The 20,444-nt window shown below is 36.2% G+C and overlaps 1 protein-coding gene and 1 non-coding gene across 2 annotated transcripts; both read left to right on the top strand.

The window, feature by feature from the left end:
• Window positions 1-1,380: 1,380 nt before the first annotated feature.
• On the top strand, window positions 1,381-1,453 carry TRNAK-UUU. Its single transcript has one exon. It is a non-coding gene; the product is annotated as a tRNA-Lys (tRNA).
• Window positions 1,454-15,529: 14,076 nt separating this feature from the next.
• On the top strand, window positions 15,530-17,190 carry LOC115923136. The gene is made up of 2 exons (XM_030983407.1): window positions 15,530-16,406; window positions 16,624-17,190. Exons 1-2 carry the CDS (start codon window positions 16,042-16,044, stop codon window positions 16,994-16,996), a joined length of 738 nt encoding a protein of 245 aa, XP_030839267.1. The 5' UTR covers window positions 15,530-16,041; the 3' UTR covers window positions 16,997-17,190.
• Window positions 17,191-20,444: the final 3,254 nt, after the last annotated feature.

The following is a 20,444-nucleotide window of genomic DNA, read 5'->3' as shown; positions in this document are numbered from 1 at the left end:
AAAAAAATCTGGAAACAATCCTTTACAATTCTTTTTGATTTGTTGATTGACTAAGGGACAGCGCCTTGTATCATCTGGAAAAGGCCCTATGTAAATGCAATTATTTTTATTATTATTATTATTTGATTTGATTTTCTAACTAAAATGTTCGAGAAAATTCCCAATCTAGGTCAGACAATATGTGTACCATTGCCAATGGTTGAAATATGCTCGACTTTAAAAAAGCATTTGGTTGTCATGCTATTTTGATGCTTGAGGGGCAAAATAGATCGGGAGAATACATCACGACAATCCACGAAACAGTTCTTGATGTCTAAAAGATGAATAATCATAGGAAGGGAAAAAATGGGGAGGGGAGAAAAAAAAATGACATGTACCGAAAAAACTCAGCCCCCGGCGTAGCAGCAAATTAGTAAATGAGTAAATGTCAAGCAATATCTGTCGAAGAGTGAGGTGGGGCCCACGGCTGTGTCCATCCCACACGCCACGGGGAGAAAGACGTGAAGTGTAACCCTTTATGATTATTGAAAATGATGAGTGTAATGTTAAGAGAGAGGTGGTGTAGAGAAGGGGTGGCGAGGAGAAAGAGAGGGAGAAGATGAGATGGGGATAGATGAGAGGAAGAAAAGAGAAGAGAAACTATTAATAAAACAAGATATGTACTATTGTATGATAGATAATCGAGTGTGAGTGTGCATAATTATGTCTGGTGTGTGTGCGTGTGTGTGTGTGTGTGTGAGAGAGAAAGAAAGAGAGAGAGAGAGGGGGAGAGGGAGGAGAGAGAGAGAGAGAGAAAGAGAGAGAGGGAGAGAGGGGAGGAAGAGAGGAGCAGTCTCAGTCTTACGGTTGCAAAAGTGCATTGTTAGATATTATTTTCACTAGAATGTAGCTGTAATGCAAGAAATAGAATTGAATCAGTACACAATAATGCAAAACGTAGAACGGAGGCCGACCCATTTGTTTTGTGGTGGTCGAAAACGCCTCATCTTATAGACGGATACAAAAAAGTGTAGACTGGTCATCCAGTTCCCTCGGCTTTGCATTAAGGCGATTCGGTAAGGTTTTCCGTGGTTTCCGAATTTGTGATTGATGCGCGCATGCAGAACGCGTAATTGAGGCGATTTATCGGCGGAGGCACCAGCGCATCACATGTGATACTTCGAAGCATCCATCTGCCCGGGTTTAGCACCTTTATTTGCCTGACCTTGATAACGACCAAGTTTGCGCAGGAGGACTGCCAAAACGGGGCATGCACTTTATAGACATTGCGGTATTGCATAGTACATAGTCATATATGTTTTTTTTTCCTATAATTTCTTCAACTTTATCCTTATATTTTCTGTTCACCTCTCTCGATCCCTATGCCAGAACTTCTTATATGCCCGGTTAGCTCAGTCGGTAGAGCATCTGACTTTTAATCAGAGGGTCGCGGGTTCAAGTCCCTCATCGGGCGAGAGTAGACTTTTTGCGCTTATAGACTTCGGTGGTAAGGGCTTTACAAGCACCGATTTTTTTTTTTTTTTAATTATTATTATTATGTATACATGCTTAACCAATTGAACACACTCCTACACTGTCAACTCTTATCGGGTATCACTTGCCCAACTAGAATAATGCGTTCATATTTAATAAAATGATGCACAATACTTGCTCATTGAGTCCTCTGACTCAATACAGCAATCTGATCTTATAAAATTGTCAGACCTTGCTAGTAGTAGTAGTGCCTATACCTTCTGTATGACATCCTTGATGCCAACACTTCTCATTTCTTCGCTTTGCTTCTAGCCTCGATAGTGATTAAAGCTACCGTGCTATGATCTTCTCAGTTTCTGCAGGCTCCTGTTTTGTATACTACTCTTTCCCGTGCTTCCTTATTATTGACTACCCAATATTTTACAACCGGAAGTATGCGTGAAGCACATCGAAGGTCTCCTACCCCCCCCCCCCCCCCCCTCCCGAAGGAGAACAATGATCTAGCTATGATACAAGCGAGCAATGATTTCATCGCCACCGTATAAAAATTATGCTCTTGAGCTTCGTACTACTGAACAACGGCTATCGAGACGATGAGCCTGATATCTGCTGAATTAAAACCAACATAACAATCTCACTTCTACGATTTTTTTTCTCCATTTAAAATATTTAGCTGAAATGATTTAGCCAAATTCAAATCCTATAGTGTACGAATATGAAAACCGATACGATTTTCGCTTTCTTCCTTCTTTCTTTTTAAGTGGTTTTGAACTTTCCGATCTTATTGATGGTTTATTTTACAATTCTCTTCATCTACAAGTGCTTTCTAAACACAGTCGAGGTTCTCTAAAATCCATAACATTCGGTTAGCCCCGAGTCATGTTCTAAATATCGAACCAAAAAAGCACATCTATCACATACCTGTACATTATGACAAAAAAGCTTTCCAAATTCCCTAAGATACACTTCGTTTTTCTTAACCATACAATTAATTTTCCTTTAACGATATGCCCACAAACTATATGATTTTGCAGGTTACAGTGAAATGGCTCTTAAAGATGAAGTTGAGTTCTCGTCATGCGACTGCATTGTGAAAGAAACGGTGTGGAATCAACAGAAAAGGTTGATCATCTAGCATATAAGAATTTCTGTGTATTGCAAGGTTCTGGAATCATCAAAATTGTAAGAAATTTTGCCAAGTCTTGGTAAAGTTACAAACACTGTACACAGAAAGATGTATATGGGACTACACGAACACGTGGCGTAAAAATCCCACCCCCGAGTTTTACGATGTTACATGACATATTTAGAATATGAAGGCATTTGAAGAGCCATGCTTTTCAGGGAACATGTCTTATCTGATGTTCTTCCACACTTGCATAATAAGAACGAGTAACGCTCACAAATTATTGTTCACCTCTTCCCATAACTCAACCTTCTCTTTAATTTGTGTGCACTACAATCATGGCGATATCAATTTGAAATATTGATATCCGCCTATGAAGCGAAAATACTACCGTCTGACTTCCTGAATACGTATCCAGACCAGTGGTATATTTGTAATGTCTACAATATTCCTGCGAACTTTAGAAATGATAGCATTTTCTGTCTTTATTTTTGTTAATACACTTGCATGTCTTATCTTCTTATCTATGTTAACCTTTATCGTTCTTTGTTTCTTTATTATTTTCTTGTATCCTTGTGGAAAGGAGCGTTTTGCTTTGTAGCCTGTAGGTATTTTGCTTGGTTGGCGGGCTGGTATAGCTCAATCAAATATTCCATCCTCTACCATACCGTAATAAAACTGCCTCCAATTTCAGAACAAAGTTTGTAACATTTCAATCATTGGCCATCTTTACTTGCAGTACGGAAGTATACGGAGGGTCTCAGTGCAAATCAATACTCATGACGTCACAATGCTTCTTAAGCCTTCCAATCGAGACATAGAAATTGATGTGAGGATGCACTGAATCAGAAGTACTTCAAGAGGCTATGGTATATTTCATCATCATCTTTCCCCTTTCCCCCTATCCATGCATCCATGTTCCGTGACCCTTTTTTCAAGTACCCCGAGAACCATTTCTCAGTATTCTCCCATCTGATAATGGACATCAAGGACCATGATATTCATAATTCCGTCTCTAAATAAAAACTCAAATTAACTTTTAGTCTTGCATGAACAGTGATGAAAAAGAGATACTCATAATTAAATTTTCCCAAATACATGTATACAGTAGGTTTGCGGTTGCACCGTGTGTGTGTGAGAGAGAGAGAGAGAGAGAGAGAGAGAGAGGGTTGAGGAGTCCTGAAAAAGGACTCTGACTCGGTAATCTTTCTTTCAGGACTACCACACCCCAAAGAAAGATTACCGAGTCAGAGTCCTTTTTCAGGACTCCTCAACCCTCTCTCTCTCTCTCTCTCTCTCTGACACATGGTGCAACCGCAAACATACTGTATATCTACATCACCATGCAAGCCGACACTTACAAGCAGCAAATACATGTGGTATTGACTATGGAAACCAGTCCGTCACAATTAATCTTATTGATTCGCGGTTTTATTTACCCACGCCTAGCCACATCAGTATGATTATTATTACTTCGATATTGGCAGGTACCCTTTTAATAAACGTGGATTGAATGTAATGAAGCTATACAAAGGGGCAATTCCACGGTAACGGAAGGACACTCAGACAAGATTTTTGAACTTCAGGTTCATACTAAAAGAACTGTTTTATTAGTATAAGATGTGAAACAGTACAGATATAATACCTATATAAGTGCCTCTAATTCTCCCCCAAAAATTGTCATTATAGTTAAGTAGTTTAAGAATGTGCATATTAATTATCTCGGTAACGGAAGGACATAAAAATGGACATGGTTTTTCCAGTTAATTAGTGTTTATCCAAACTTTGTGAAGTTGATGAAGCTTTCCACTTGACTGAAACACATTTTGTTCCCCATAGTTTAATACATACTAATAGAACATTTCTTTTAGTATGAACCTGAAGTTCAAAAATCTTGTCTGAGTGTCCTTCCGTTACCGTGGAATTGCCCAAAGGCCTTTTGATATCATGTAAACATCGGGCAAGTTTCGAACCCGGGACCCTTCGTATGCAGATGATATAAGGGTTAAACATGAGAACTTTCCATATTACTAATAGACCAGCCAAACATTAACCAAAATGCTCTATAAAAAGATTCCATGGCGTTTAGGGGGTAATGCATAGCATGCAAAAACTCTTGCAAACATACTGCGGAACAAGATAGGGCTGAATGCCACGCGCACTTTTTAAAACTAAAAATCTCACTTTGGGCCCAAAATTTGAAAGAATGTCAATGTCATGATATTTTTTGACCGATCGGAATATGAATTATCTGATAAAGAAATATCCTGTAAAAAGACATCAACTCATTTGGGATAGCGTAAAATGACTTATCCATCACATCTCTGGTCATTTCTTTTCTTTGAGTGGCATAACACCATATATTATGATTATTATGTTTAATCAAGAAAAAAAAGTGTTTTAATGGACAGCTTTATGGTTTTGAATCGCGTTGAAATATGATTAGTTTTAATAACCCCATATTCTGAGTAAATCGTACTTTTATGTTTCATTATGCAATACATTATGTGTAATATCCAACTTTCAAATGTATATCAAACAGGTTTATTACTTCAAACTCATAATGGAAATTATATCAATTGAAAGTTCTTACTCAAATAATACATATTCGGTCAAAAAGGAAAAATCATGATTTTCGACACTCTTCCAAATTTATAGTAAAAAAATAAATGCAGGTGGCATCCACCCCTGTGTTATTTTTTAATATTTTCGCAAGAATTTTTGCCATTCAATACCCCCAAAATGCCGTCCGAAGTAAAAAAAACAAAATCGTGTCTTGGCTGGTCTACTATTACAGCGCTCCCACACACGCGCACACACACACACACACACACTCACCCACACCCGCGCACACACTGGTCAGCGATGCATTTCCTTCGGTATCTTCTCGGCTCATAATGGACTTGAACATGTTGAAGGACTTCGATGATTGCCCTTCATAATTACATCTCCAAATAAAAACTCGAACGCACTTGCTTGAAGGAGATGTTCATAATGAAATCATCCCGAATTCCACTCCGTCACAATATAAATGACGGATCTTTGGAGAACAACAATTATAGTGTGTCCTTCTGAAGTTTCGTTATTTGATTCTGTGTGAAAATGGACTATTCTGTACCTAATCTCATAATTGATGGAAGCTGTTTAAATAAAGATGTGTTTATACGTGAAAAGGTGAAAGCAAGTGGTAATACATTGGAGCTGTCTAAATAAAAAGTTGTCTGGTGTACCCCCCCCCCTCCTTTCATAAATTCGAATAAAGACTTTTTCTTATTCTTTAAGGACTTCATTTGTCGATGAAATGATATATATTATATATATATAACGTGGGCCTCTTTTTCATGGAATAATTGTTTTTGTTTTGTGAGTGGACAAACGGTATTTTGACGTGCATTATAAATTAATCATAAATATGTTCATAATGGCTGACCCGAGGTCTTGTGGTGTATTTCTCCCCTTCACCTTTTAGATGTATATCACAGGGATACACTGAAACAAGTGAAAATATTAATTCCTGGATATATAAAGAAGGCTAAAAGACTTGTTTCTTCTAAATATCAGTGGATTTATCTATTATTATGTTGTAATCATCTATTTATTTAAAAGAAATGTATAACAAGACACGCGTTGGCACAAATACACGGACAATAATCATAATAAAGTCCATAAAACTATTCGCAGTCAAGGCAGGTTTGTGCAATGCATCGTAGAGTCATATACAATATTATATATATGAGTGTGTATGTGTGTGCGTTTGTGTGACGGGAGGGGGGATTGAGATATGCTCCTCTGAACACTAGCATCATCCCCTCTCAAAAAACCCTCACAATTATAGAGCTCTTGATGAACTGTAACGAGGAGGAGTATTATGAATAATCGTTTATTGGTAAGTGTTTGCCATTGGAAATCAAATTACGGAGAAGTTATGGCAGCAGTATATCAACCAAGCGAACTAATTGGCACACCCTAACGCCATCCTTCTGGAGCGTAAGCCAACGTATTTTCAGCACCTCTAGAAAAGGAAGGGGGATATTCTATTTTCATCGTGTAAGCAGTTAGTTTGGTATCAGTAAATAATGTATGTTTCTTGGATGATGGTAGTAGTGCTGTATTGTTCATGAATGCATTTTGATGATCACGCTCTCTAGGAGAAGCAATTTAATTATGCCATAGGAATGTTCAGTATGTATCACAAGAAAAGAGAGAGAGAGAGGGGGGTGGTAGAGAGAGGGAGGGGGTAGAGAGAGAGGGGGTGGTGGAGAGAGGGAGAGAGGGAGAGAGAGAGAGGGGGTGGTAGAGGGGGTGGTAGAGAGGGGGAGGGGTAGAGAAAAGGAAGGGTGGTATAGAATGAGAGAGATGCTAAACTTGCTTAAATTGGTTAATATGTTTATTTGTTTGTTTTACCTGACTGCTAAGAAAGCATGTGTATGCTTGTTCATGTAATTAGGCAGCCAGGGGACTCCAAGGGACTTGGTAATGAGGCTTACTACCTACCCAAAGGACGTTAGCGCATCGACCCGTTTTCGAACCCGGAACCTCCCGGTTACGAGACCTCTGCTCTACCATGATAGACGGAGAAAGAGATGTCTTAAGAGACTTTAATTGTTCTATAACGCAAACTTAAACACGTATAGAAACAATGTAATACATATTCCTTGAATTGTCGAAATGTCAAAATAACAGTCAGTACCTAATAGAGTTACAATATTTAACATTTTATTATATTTTTCCCGTCATGGTATGCAATGGTAAGCACTCTTAAGTCAGAATATTTAACCTTCGCATTACACCCTTAAAAATGTATTCGCTTGGGGGCGCTATAATACATCCTTTTCGGATTTAAAATGTTTAAAAGATATCGAGCTGGGAATTTATATCAAAGCACCGTTTTGGGTTCGTTACTCAACTTAATTACACATTTTGAATGGAAAGACATAAACATGCCATCAAACTTTTCAAAAAGGTAAATTGAAATAGCTTCGAGCCCATGAATGGTCTTACACCGGTTACAAGATTTTGAGAGGTAATTTTACGCGTTGAGACGTGCCGTGGGGTAATGGGTACGTTACCGGACGCGTTATTTTTTATGCGGCACAGATTGGGGCATGGCGCGTGTTAAACCTATGGGAAGTACGTTCTTTCCCTTCTGAATAGTGTCTGCACGTTAGTGAGACTAGTCATAATCGCTAGCGCATTTATATAGCGCTGCGAAGAAGTTTGTATATCCATCGCGAACTATGTGTTTAGATAACATTCCTCTTCGTTTAAGTTAGTTAAGTTTTATTGACTAATTATTGTGATGTTCTCCTTATTGACGTGCTGCCTCCTCTTCAGATTTCCAATTTGATTTTAATTGTTGATGTAATGATTTTCCATGCGGTAGTGGATTACATGTAACACTATTAAAAACGGACCTCTACTACTTATACTGTCTAGTACGCACACGACCAGTATTAGTCTGTAAATCAAGACCCCTTTTAAAAAAAAGCCCCAATCTGTGCCGCATAAAAAAATAACGCTTACCGGACTGTGGATCACATGGTTCCTGATTCGAGTCCCACCGTTGCACTAAGTGTCCTTTTGCAAGACTTAAATCTACATTTGCCATTCTCCATCCAGGTGATGGGCACCTGGAAGGATCTTATGCCGTGAATGCTTTCAGCGCCTAACTTGATAGGCGCCTTGAGCATTCCCTGAAATGGATGCACACACAATGACATTAGTTTAGCTTTTATCGTTTGGGGGTGAATCCAGTTACTTCACAATAAATCAGTCGCTCATATTTCGTTAATGCATTTATTTCAATGACGCAAAATGTGAAAAAAGGAGGAAAACGTTTTTTTTTCTTGAGAGCAGAAAGAGTAAAGATCAACATCATCTTCCTCGCTAAGGCAGTCTTTATCATTTCCTCATCTGATTCCCACGTGATGATAGTGTGGGTGGCAACTCGCAATAATTCATCACCGTTTGACTAAGGCAACGACCCAGCAAGCATTGGTTTTTAGCTCGACCGACCGACATTAGGCACTCGAAGATGCGTTTAATGCAAATATGAAGTGTGTGGAATGATTTATAGATCGGGCAGGACATCCCTAAATTTGATTAAATTTGCTACTTTATACTGCGCTACCTGTCTGCCTGCTCTCAATCAAATTCCACAGCTATCATTGGGGAAATCAGTCTACCTACCTGTGTTAGGATATGGATGTAAGGTTGGTATTGTGACGATGGCGGTAGGGGGTAGAAGTCGGTAGTAGTCGCTCTATGCAAAGCGAATTTATTTCATTCTCCACATTTTTTTTGTGGGTAAAATAATCATTTCAGGTCTTCTTTATTTTCTCCACATTATGAACAAGGACAAGATAATCCCAATAATAAGCGTAATTATTAAACAGAAAATTAGCATAGAAACGTCTTTCACATTATTTGTTATAGTCTTGCGAGTTTAATTACAGGAAATGTAAAATGAACCTACTTGGAAGCAATTTGTTAGGTGTAGGTTCGCACAACCATAATTTAAACTTCATACATTTATAACTGAATGTTAGAAGATACGGAGTCAAAGAAACATGCCGGACAAAAAAACACGTAATAAAAACTGTGGCAGAATGACAAGATGAGAATGGTAGATAAAGAAATAAGAGTGAGAGAGTGACGAATAGGGAATGAGGGGAAACGGCAGAAAGAGAAGAAGAAGAAGATAATTAACGAAGAGCTTCAGTTTAACCTTTGACGAAACACAGCCCTAACCCTAAAACCTCTATCTCTGAAGTAAAAAGGCCAATTTACATTGCAGAAAAACCAATTTGAAGAAAAAAAAACATCGTGTTTTTTAAACTACGATTTACACTACTGGAACAACCCATTACAAAGACCTTCGGTGTTTGATAATTCTGATTTTGGTGCGTTGTGTACTGTATACATGCGTCACTTGTCGCTGCTCTTGTCTGCGTGGTGAGTCACAAGACCAAAAACCAGAAAAATTAGCTGGCGTCTTGAGAACGAGCATTTAGTTTTATAATAATAATAATATAATAATACAAATGACAATAAAAATGATTTATGTATTTATTATCATTTTAAGATTTACTATGAAATAATCATTGATATTAAATAATTCAGCTTCATATTTTGTAAAATGGAATCTGATATTACCTCTTTGACCACCATATATACCGTGGCTTACATATTATATATTACCTCATCTATTGTAATACAATAGATGAGGTAAATTATGTTTATCATATGTGTATGTTTATCACTGTCATGTAATATTTCATTTATATATCTGTACGCAATACTCTGTAACCAGTGGAAAACAAATTTCCTGAAAAGGACAATAAACTATTATACCATTATACTATTATACTGCAAAAAGTCGTGGATTTTCGGCTGACATTAACAAAAAAAACACTCCATTGGTGGGTTTTTCGATTCTGGCTTTTCGACGTGTTTATAGGTTGTTGCCTAGCAACTTACGACAGAACTCCAGAACATGATTAAAATAAATTGATAGAATGGTTAGAACAAAAAGTGGGTTTCCCTCTGCCTCATAGTTATGGCTGATGTTTGGACTACCATTTACATAATAATAATTATATTTGCTTATATAGCGCCTAACACTTACTTTATCAGAAGTCTCTAAGCGCTCTACAATAATGCAGCATAATTACCCTGGCTTTAGCAGTGCAGCTGTTACGCGCGCTGCGTTTCAAGGAATAAATTCCTACCAGGTACCCACTTACTTCACCTGGGTGGAGTGTGGCAAATGTAGATCAATGTCTTGCCAAAGGACATTAGTGCCGCAGCGGGACTCGAACCACTGGAAAAACTGGAAAAACTATAGGAGTGTCTTGCATGCGCTAGCACGGAAGCAAGGATAGTCACAAGAGCAAAAATCGGTATCTACCGAAGTTTGCCTTTGAAAAATCCGGTGATACTTCTGCAGGAGTTTTATAAAAACTCTCTCCAGAGGTTAATTTTTCAATGTCGATTTTTCGCCATGTTTGCCGGTAGTCGCTTTGCAACTACCGGCGAAACACCGGAATGTGAAAAAAAATCGACGATTTCTGGTTGCAGTGTAAATGCAGCTATTGATGGCAATGGTTAATACAAGTCAAAGTCCTCTGGAAAATCGGGTCAATGTATAGAAACCCCCTGGCTTTGCCTTTCGATAATTGAGCCTGCGAAACCCCGTAATCGTTTAATAAATCCGGTAGATTAATTTCAGGATCGGTCACTACTCATGCACTCATGCAGTTAATGACAATCATCAGATCATGACGACATTAATTTAATGACAGCTTTGTGTTGAATATGAGAGTAGTATATGTGATGATGACGAAAGTGGAGTCAACGCAGTATTATTTTGCACATTAGCAATGGCATGAGTAGCAGTAGTTGTTCCTATATGATTTATTACAGTATAGAAAAGAAAATTATGACAGTTTGAACATCAATATAATATCCATGGTATTTCAATTCAATCATGAAAAGGGAGAGAATCAGCTAAATTTAGAATAATTGTGAACGAAAACGCTATTTCCGAAGATATTAAACATGTCACAATTTTGTATTCCCGTTTCTTGAAGTGAGCACGATCTCCATCGTAAAGAGCGCAGCTGCAGCGCAACATTTCCATTCAAAAGCGCGACATGATTATCTCATTTTCTCGCGTCTCTTTAGACTACTGTATCTGCCTCAATCCCCAACAGTGATATCCACTTCAGATTCCCGTACAATATAGACTGCATGAAGATGTAAAAGAAGAGGAGGAGGAAGAAGAAGAAGAAGAAGAAGAAAAAGAAGAAAAAGAAGAAGATGAAGAAGAAGAAAAAGTAAAAGAAGAAGAAGACAGACAAGAAAAGGGTGGAGGAGAAGAAGAAGAAAAAAACGCAGTTCGAAGAGGAGCAGCAAGAAAAAGAAGAAAAACATCAAGAACAAGAAGAAAAGGAAGAAGGATTGCAGACGAGGCTAGATCGAGAAACCAAAACAACAAGACGAAGAAGACGAGAAGAAGAAAAAGACAAAGGAGGAGGATGAAGAACTTTAAAGAGAGAGAGAGAGAGAGAGAGAGAGAGAGAGAGAGAGAGAGAGAGAAATAGAAAGAGGGAGGACGCAGGACATTAATTTGATACATCATTCGGATGTCAGATGAGATAGAAATCTCTAGGGTGGATGGTTACAAACTCGGCAACATTTGAGCCGTTCGATTTGGGTAAACTGAGCGATACGGGAGCTAAAACATTCCTCGATATTTCGCGGGTGTGTTTGATTTTCATTTCAAGAGCAATGAAGGAGAGCTCAGTCCACAATAAGGTGCACGGTTCGGCTCCACGCGGGAATGGGACAAAGGTTATACAGTTATTCCCTCTTTTCCCCTGCATGAGACGGATAAGTATGAATAACATTACTACTTTATAATACGGAGAAAAGGAGCCAATGTGAAATAACTATACGTCGCATATTAATTTAAGGAGAGCGTGACATCATTAAGTCCTCAAGGCATCTCTTAAGTTCGAAAAACAAAAAGCTGAGTCACAAGAGGAGTATTTATGCAATTTTTGCAAAGAATAATAAAGATTAGATTCACAGCATTACCTTATATATATATATATATATATATATCTCGCTTTGTCTCTCGTTCTCTCTCCCTCTCTCCCTTTCTCTCTTTCTCTCCCTCTCTGTCTGTCTCTATCTCACACTCTCCTCGGTCTCCCGTGCTGTCTGCACTATTATCCTCCCTACCTCTCTTCTATATTTCCCTCCAGCCCTATGATGATTGTGGAATAGAATGTTAAGCGAATTTTATGAATTGTATTAATTTGTATATATATATGTGTACACTGATTTTTTAATTCATTCACTGCGTGATATGTCTTAATACGTTTTATGTTTGTATAAATATTTATGTTTTTACAATGTACAAAGTTCTGCAATTCAACCATCTGGCTGCAAATGAATTTTTAATAAAACCATTACCATTACCATTACCAAATGAAGAATTGATAATCATAGTATTATTATAGCTTACACTAGGATGTTATCAAATATTACCCAATAGTTTGCCTTGATGCATAAAATTAGCAGTAGCTTAAAATTGTATTCACGTAAATAAAGGCCAATTTTACGAATCGCAAATGCTCTACGCTTTAATATTGCAGATTCAATGGAGTTATTCGATACATTGTGACTATGCTGATGAAATGCAACTATGGAAGGTTCTCCCCAATTAATTCAAACTTTTGTTATGCGCCATTTTGAATTTTGTAATAGTTTGCTTTTTGGTCTTCCGTCTTATCAAATCTAAAGATTACAACTTATTCAAAAGTCAGCAGCGTGATTCGTAACACGAACAAAGAAATATTAATTAATATCTCCAGTCTTAAGAAATTTACATTGATTACCTATCCAGTGTAAATTACTTTTATTAACTATTATACACATTTTTATCAGTTTGTTCCATCATTTCTCTTGAATTGTTAATGCAGGAAAAACCGAAAAAGACGCTGCGTTCCAGTTAAAGTCGTTATTGTATGTCCTACAAACTATGACGACATCTTACAGGGAAAGTGAGATCAAATGAATTACCGAGCTAACGTCGCTTGAGCATCACCCCCCCCCCCCTCCATTTCTTTAAATACACATGTTTAGAGTGAAAGCGACTTTGAGAATGTATCCTTTTGTTTGGAGAACGTGCTGAAAAAGTAGTAAGGAGAAGAACGTGATACTTTATACAAATTGTATTGATGATTCTTTGATAAACACACACACGTATGTAGTGAGATGTATTAAGAGAGGTCATTTAGATGTCGATTTATAAACGGCTTTAGCATGGGCATTTAACACTTACAACATGGCGTCGTCGTACTTTTTATGTGAATATAATATTGCACGGATAACACTGTAGGCACAGGCGTAGCCAGCCTTGTTGAACGGGTGGGGGTGCACAGAATGATGGAGGCTACACAGAAAATCATAGTCGTAGGATTCCGTGGATTACCTCATTTTTTTGCGGATGAGAAGATGGACATGGCCCCATTACCTTCCCTCACCCCTCCCACCCCTCCCCACCACATGATACACATATGATACATCTACTGTCTTTAATATTTCCTCCACCAACGGAAAATGTCAATACTGCTCAGAGATTGTGGTATGCTTTATGTTTTTATGTTTTCGGTGACAAACCTGTGCTCTAATTATGCATTGGCCCCACAAATACAAAATCATAGCATAATGCGCATTGCTATTGGGTCGTGTTATATAGAGCACTCTAATTTCAGTCAAAGCGGAAACTTCATGTAATGGAATGATAAACAAAGAGCTATGAACCGTAATGAATATCACCCACAAACCATTTATAATTAAGTAGAGCGAAATATGTATGAATTGGAGTATTTGGGCATGCCCAGCCAGCAGTTGCTAATTTCTATATGACATAAACATCTGTTGTTCTATATTTCATTCATTAGCTCGAGAGATCGATACCTCTGGGATTGATATATTATATTTCGCACTTTAAATACATTTTAATAATAACGTTTTTAAGAAAGCAGATAGCACATAAATATAGTGACATCATATGCTAATTATTCGTATTTATTAAAGCATTTCTCATTCATGAGGGCCCTACCTTAATCAAATTCATGAAGGATTATTAAATGCTACATAAATATTGACAATCACTTGTCATTAGTATTGTCATAATTACTGATACTGTATATTTACTTAACTACAGTTTTACGGTAATTCTGAATTAAATGCATTAAAGAGCAATATTGCCATCGAAACACAAACAAACAATCACACGGTTGAAAATTATCGGAAGCGATGAATCATGTTTTCGCGTTCAAATGAATACAAAATGATATACGAAACAAAACAAAACAAAAAATTGTGCACGCCTGTTAATGGGTTCCCAATGGATTTTATAACGGTATACATAACCAGCTTCAAGCTCAATGTCTATGCGAGGAATATCACCACCGCGATATTAAAACCCACCAGACGTATGCGCAGATTAACTTTTTGACAAAACTAACCGCATTTCGCGTTTTATTCCAAATTTTCGCGGCCTCTCGATTGGCTTTGCGATCAATCATGCCCTACTTCCAATTCAATTATGCTGCGATTTGTACAATTTTGGACAATACCCATCGCTCAGTCGCAATTTTCTATGGTTGTTTTTAGCCCTTGCCTTGGTGCGCAATGAAAGTGGATTGATATGGAAACAAATGAAGGAGTAAAGACCAATTCTGTTGGGACGGGAAAAATAATCTATTGCCTCTTCTCTAACAAACCTTTTATCGTGCTTTTTAAAAATTTATTGCAAAGGATTTACAATTTGCGAACAACCAATATTAGCATCATTTACTTACAAAAATCAGAAAGTAATCGCCAGCCTAATTTACTTTGGACAACTCTGGAATATACATAAAGCTATTTCGGAACGCTACAAAAATGGAAAAGATAAAAGAGATTTTATATTGTAACACTTGTTTAAAAGAGAATTCAGAAAAAGAATAGATATACAATGTAGCAGAAAGGAAAGAATACGAACGAAACGAAAAGGATGACTTACAAAAGTGATTGTTAAAATTCTTTTGAAAATTTGACCGATATGTGTAAGCTAAATATAATGTTGTAGTTACCTACCTTATTTGTTATTTGTGAATAATTAATGTTTTATCGACTTGTAAGATTTGTCTAAATTGATCCGTGATTTCTCATTATTGATAATTATCTTTGCCTTATCTTTAACCCTTTATAACAACTGCGATGGCTTTGCGACGGGTTTTTTTTTTTGCTGCCCCCGGCCCTATTGAGAGATGACGGAAATGCGAATAAGTAATACATGATAATAATAGGAGCCCCTATGTTCTTGCATCCCCATAAGATATCATAGAGTTTGATTCCTATCCTTTATAACCCCCAAAATTATATTTTTTTGTATCGCTCTTGTATTTCATCATAATAATAACGATGTCTTCTATCCACCAACCAGGCGCTCTTGTCGCTTGCTCCGAGATAATGATGTTGTATAAACTATCTATTTTAGACTGTGACCGGTTGACACACTTACTTTCTCCTTATTTTCTGCTGTTTTTCTTGCTTTATTGTGGATATATTGTGAAATTCTAGCGATGAGGGACCAATAAATGTAAGTTGTGAACACTTTCTATCATTACCTGGATAGTGAATGGTGACAGATGTCATACTTTTACGATTAACTCTGGAGTTATTACACGGTCTCTGAAAGAGAAAAGTTCAGCCTGGTCCCATTCCATCATAATTTTGCTGTGTCTACTACTACCTCACCTTCACCAACTATACCCATTTGCTCTTCATCCTGATAATCTCTGGTATTTGCCTTGATTGAACTCCCCATAATTGACTCTTCTTTGGATCTACAGTATTATTAGTGGATTAAACCCCTAACAATGGCAGCTACACGCACGACAAAGAACCTCGTTAAGGAGGTTCTGAAGGATGAAGATGTGCTTGCTCACATCAAAGGAGCTATTTGGGAAGCTTTAGATACCAAGTTCGATGAACTCATCAAACGTCTGGATATACAGGATGGAGCAGTATTGGATCTTCATAATAGGGTGAAAAGCATTGAAAGTAGTCTAACAAACATGCAAAAGAAACAACAGAAGTGCAAGGAGAGGAATAGATGGTTACAGAAACAGCTTAACGACCAGGAGCAATACTCTAGAAGAAACTGCATTCGTCTGTTCGGAGCACCTGAAAAAGAGAATGAGAACACCAGTCAGAGAGTATGTGAAATAGCCCAGCAACAACTTGGCACTATGAACATGACAGACAAAGAAAGCGGACAAAATATACAGTTCCTCAGGTAGACAAAGGAACATCCCTTCACTGCTATTATGTAAAAAGGTGAATATGCATGTGACACCTGTTCTACACATTTTTACATAATAGCAGCGAAGGGATGTTCCTTTGTGTACCTGAGGAACTGTATATTTTGTCCGCTTTCTTTGTCCGTCATGTTCATAGTGTGGTGTGGATCTGCTTCTGCAAGACATCGATAGGAGCCATCGTGGGCCACGTCGTACTGAACCTACACCTAATGAAAAGGGAGAAATTAGACCAAGAGCCATCATCATTAAACTTACATCTTATCAGCACCGGCAAAAGCTCTTAATAAACAGAAGAAAATTGAAGAACACTAAAATGAGTCTGCATAAGGATTTGACAAAGGCAAATCGCTCACTTCTATGGGAGGCCACTAATGCCAGTAAACTACAGGGGTCGAATGTCCTTTCAGCATGGTCTGCCAATGGAAGGATCATCGTGTCAGTGAAAACTACCAATGGGTCTATGAAAAGACAAATAAACAGCAAAGAAGACCTCCCCCTCGCCATTGGTTGAATTGTTTTAAATATTTGGCCTTAAAACTCATTTGTTCAAAGCAGCTTTTCAGTAGATTTAGTTTTATTTTCACATTGTCGTTGTTCATTTTTGTGTGTATTTTCTTGTGTACTTATATCTTTTCTTCTCCATGCGCCTCGAACACATTATTCATGTGGAGTTGGCGCAGTACAAATATTCTGTATTATTATTATTACATATACATTTCTAACTTTGTAAGTCTACTCTCCAAATCTTCTCTTTTTAAATCACATAATGAACATGAAGTGTTTTCTTTACTACTCTAATTGACTTTCATATATCAACATGTACTCCATACAGACTAATTGTCTGTCACCTACTTTGATTTTGTTTTTCATCAATATTATATTGTATGTTATCCAGGTAAATGAATAACCTTTTTTGTTATATCAATCGATACACTGTAGCTTAAGTTTTATTTTAAGTTTTATGTTTGATGTTAATTATTAGTTGTTTGTGATGTTTTGTGCAGATTGTAATCTTGCGATAAACACGGATTCATTCACTTGTTCCCATTGCAGAAACTATCATGATGATCGTCATACTTCTATAGATGATTTACATGATATACATGTATGCCAATGTCAATTTCCACAATGCTTCCATTCTATTTTTCCTTTCAATGATATCGACGATACTGAATTGATTGATATGTATGTTGACAGCACCAATACTCAATCGCTCGGAACTCAAGATTTGAATAACTTGTATAAAACATTTAATTCAAAAACTGATTTTGATTTTGAATTGGAATTTGATTTTAATTGCAAATACTATTTAGATGATCGATTTATAGACAGTTTTAAAAAAGTAAATAATAGCTTTAGCTTACTGCACTTTAACTCTCGTAGCTTGAACAAAAACTTTGATGCGATATCTGAATTTTTATCTACATTGTCGTTCAACTTTTCTATCTATGGATTTTCAGAAACCTGGATTAATTACAGTACCCCTTTATTGTTTGATATGAATTGTTATGCTTTTGTTCATTCTGATCGGAATCTTGGAAAAGGTGGAGGAGTAGCTCTCTTGATTTCTGATTCATTGAAGTATGTAGTTCGGACAGATTTATTAGAACAATCAGAAAATTTTGAATCACTTTTTATTGAAATAATGCTATCACAAAGAAAGAATATTATTGTGGGTATTGTTTACAGAAAACCCTCATCAAATATTATAGATTTTAATTGTAACTTTGAAGATTGTTTGAAGAAAATCGATTTAGAATGTAAGCATGCATATATAATGGGTGACTTTAATATTGACTTGATGAAGTATTTTAATTGTAATTCTGTAAATCAATTTCTTAGTATAATCTATGCATATAGTTTTTTGCCCCTAATAGATAGACCTCCTAGGATAACTCAGTCATCGTTTTCTTTAATTGACAATATTATTACAAACAATTTCAATTCTGACATTTCATCTGGCCTATTTGTGAATGACATCTCCGACCATTTCCCTGTATTCCAAGTTTCAAAGAAATACAATTTATCTAAAAATGCTTCGATATATGAACGTCGTAAAATCAATGAAAATACTATTACTACTTTCAAAGAAAAACTTGCTGTTATTGACTGGAATCAAACACTATTTTGTGAAAAAGTTGAAGTTGCTTACAATAGATTTTTAATGAAATTCAGTAACTTATATGATAATGTATTTCAAAAAGTTTCCAAAATCAAAGGGAATAAAAAAGGAAAAAACCTTGGATCGATTCAACGTTATTAAAAAAGATTCGGAAGAAAAATAAATTATTTAAGAAATATCGTGAAAATCCAAACTATAATACCAAGAAGAAATATGCACAGATAAGAAATGTTGTTAACAAGTCGTTAAAAAAACGCTCGGAAAAGGTTTTACGAACATGAATTTCAGGAATCTAGTGGTAATCTAAAAAAGACATGGAACATTATTAAAGAGGTACTTGGTAGTAAAAAGAATAATTTGCCTAAATTTGTATATGATAATGGGAACACTGTATGCGGGGATAAGAATATAGGAAATAGTTTTAATCAGTTTTTTATAAAAATTGGATTATTAATAAATGATTCCGGAAATCACCTTAATAGCAATGATTATACCAAATTCTTGCTGCAGAAATGTTCTAAATCATTGTTTTTTAAACCTGTTACTGAAAATGAAATAGTTGAAGTTACTAACAAAATCAAATGTAGTAGTAGTTGTGGTATTGACAATTTGAGTCCGGTAGTTATTAAGAAAATAATAGTACTTATTTTGCAACCATTATGTCATATTTTAAACTTATCCTTGTCTTCTGGTATTGTTCCTTCTAAGCTTAAAATTTCTAAAGTGATCCCTATATACAAAAAAGATAACCTACATAATGTTTTTAACTATCGCCCCATTTCACTACTCCCATTCTTTTCAAAGATCTTAGAAAGAATTGTGTATAATCGATTATACGATTTCCTTTTTAGTAATCATCTTTTAAATGATTATCAGTTTGGCTTTGTAAAAAATGTATCTACCGAAATGGCTTTGATTAACCTGCATGATTATATAATTAATGCATTAAATAAGAAACTTCATACTGTTGGAATATTTTTAGACTTAAGTAAGGCGTTTGATTGCATCGACTATACCATATTATTACATAAACTGCAATTTTATGGAATAAGGGGCCTTCCTCTACTCTGGTTTCAAAACTACTTATCTAGCCGTGTGCAATATGTTTCTTACAATAATGTTTTATCTGAGCCTTTAAATGTTATATACGGTGTGCCCCAGGGATCTATACTTGGGCCACTTTTATTCTTGATATTTGTTAATGATCTTCCAAACTGTTCAAATAAGTTGAGATTTGTACTCTTTGCGGATGACACCAATATTTTAGTTTCTCATGATTCTTTACAATCTTTGAATAATATTCTCAACTTTGAATTGCACAAGGTATCTGAATGGTTTTATTATAACAAACTATCCTTAAATATGGACAAATCAAATTATATATATTTTTATGTTAAAAATACTAAAAAAATAACATAGAGTTATTGGGTATAAAAATGAATAATCAAGTTATAAAGCGTGTAAGTCACACAAAATTCTTAGGCGTCTTGATTGATGAAAAACTTACATGGAATAACCATATAACATATGTAACAAACAAAGTATCCAAAAATGTTGGTGTCATGCGCAAACTTAGCAATTTCTTCCCTCAACGTATTCTTATTACTTTGTATAATACCTTAGTCTTGCCTTATTGATCTTATTGTAATGTAGTGTGGGTAAACACATATCCAACAAAATTACAACCATTGTATTTATTACAGAAAAGAGCTCTTCGTATATGTTCATTTTCTTGGAGACAAGCCCATACCAAAGAATTATTTGTTAAATTTAACGTTCTCACTGTGTTTCAACTCAACTCTTACTACTGTTCAATATTACTTTTTAAACATAAACA

The sequence above is a fragment of the Strongylocentrotus purpuratus genome, unplaced genomic scaffold (genome assembly GCF_000002235.5).
Source record: "Strongylocentrotus purpuratus isolate Spur 01 unplaced genomic scaffold, Spur_5.0 spur5_scaffold_13, whole genome shotgun sequence".
In the NCBI taxonomy this organism is placed as follows: domain Eukaryota; kingdom Metazoa; phylum Echinodermata; class Echinoidea; order Camarodonta; family Strongylocentrotidae; genus Strongylocentrotus; species Strongylocentrotus purpuratus.
Note: the sequence above shows the minus strand (reverse complement) of the source record. Positions and strands in the feature narration are given on the sequence as shown.

Coding starts and splice junctions, on each gene's coding strand:
- LOC115923136 (XM_030983407.1), top strand. CDS start 16,042: ATGGCAGCTACACGCACGACAAAGAACCTCGTTAAGGAGGTTCTGAAG. Junction 16,407..16,623: donor GAAATAGCCCAGCAACAACT/TGGCACTATGAA, acceptor ATGTTCATAGTG/TGGTGTGGATCTGCTTCTGC.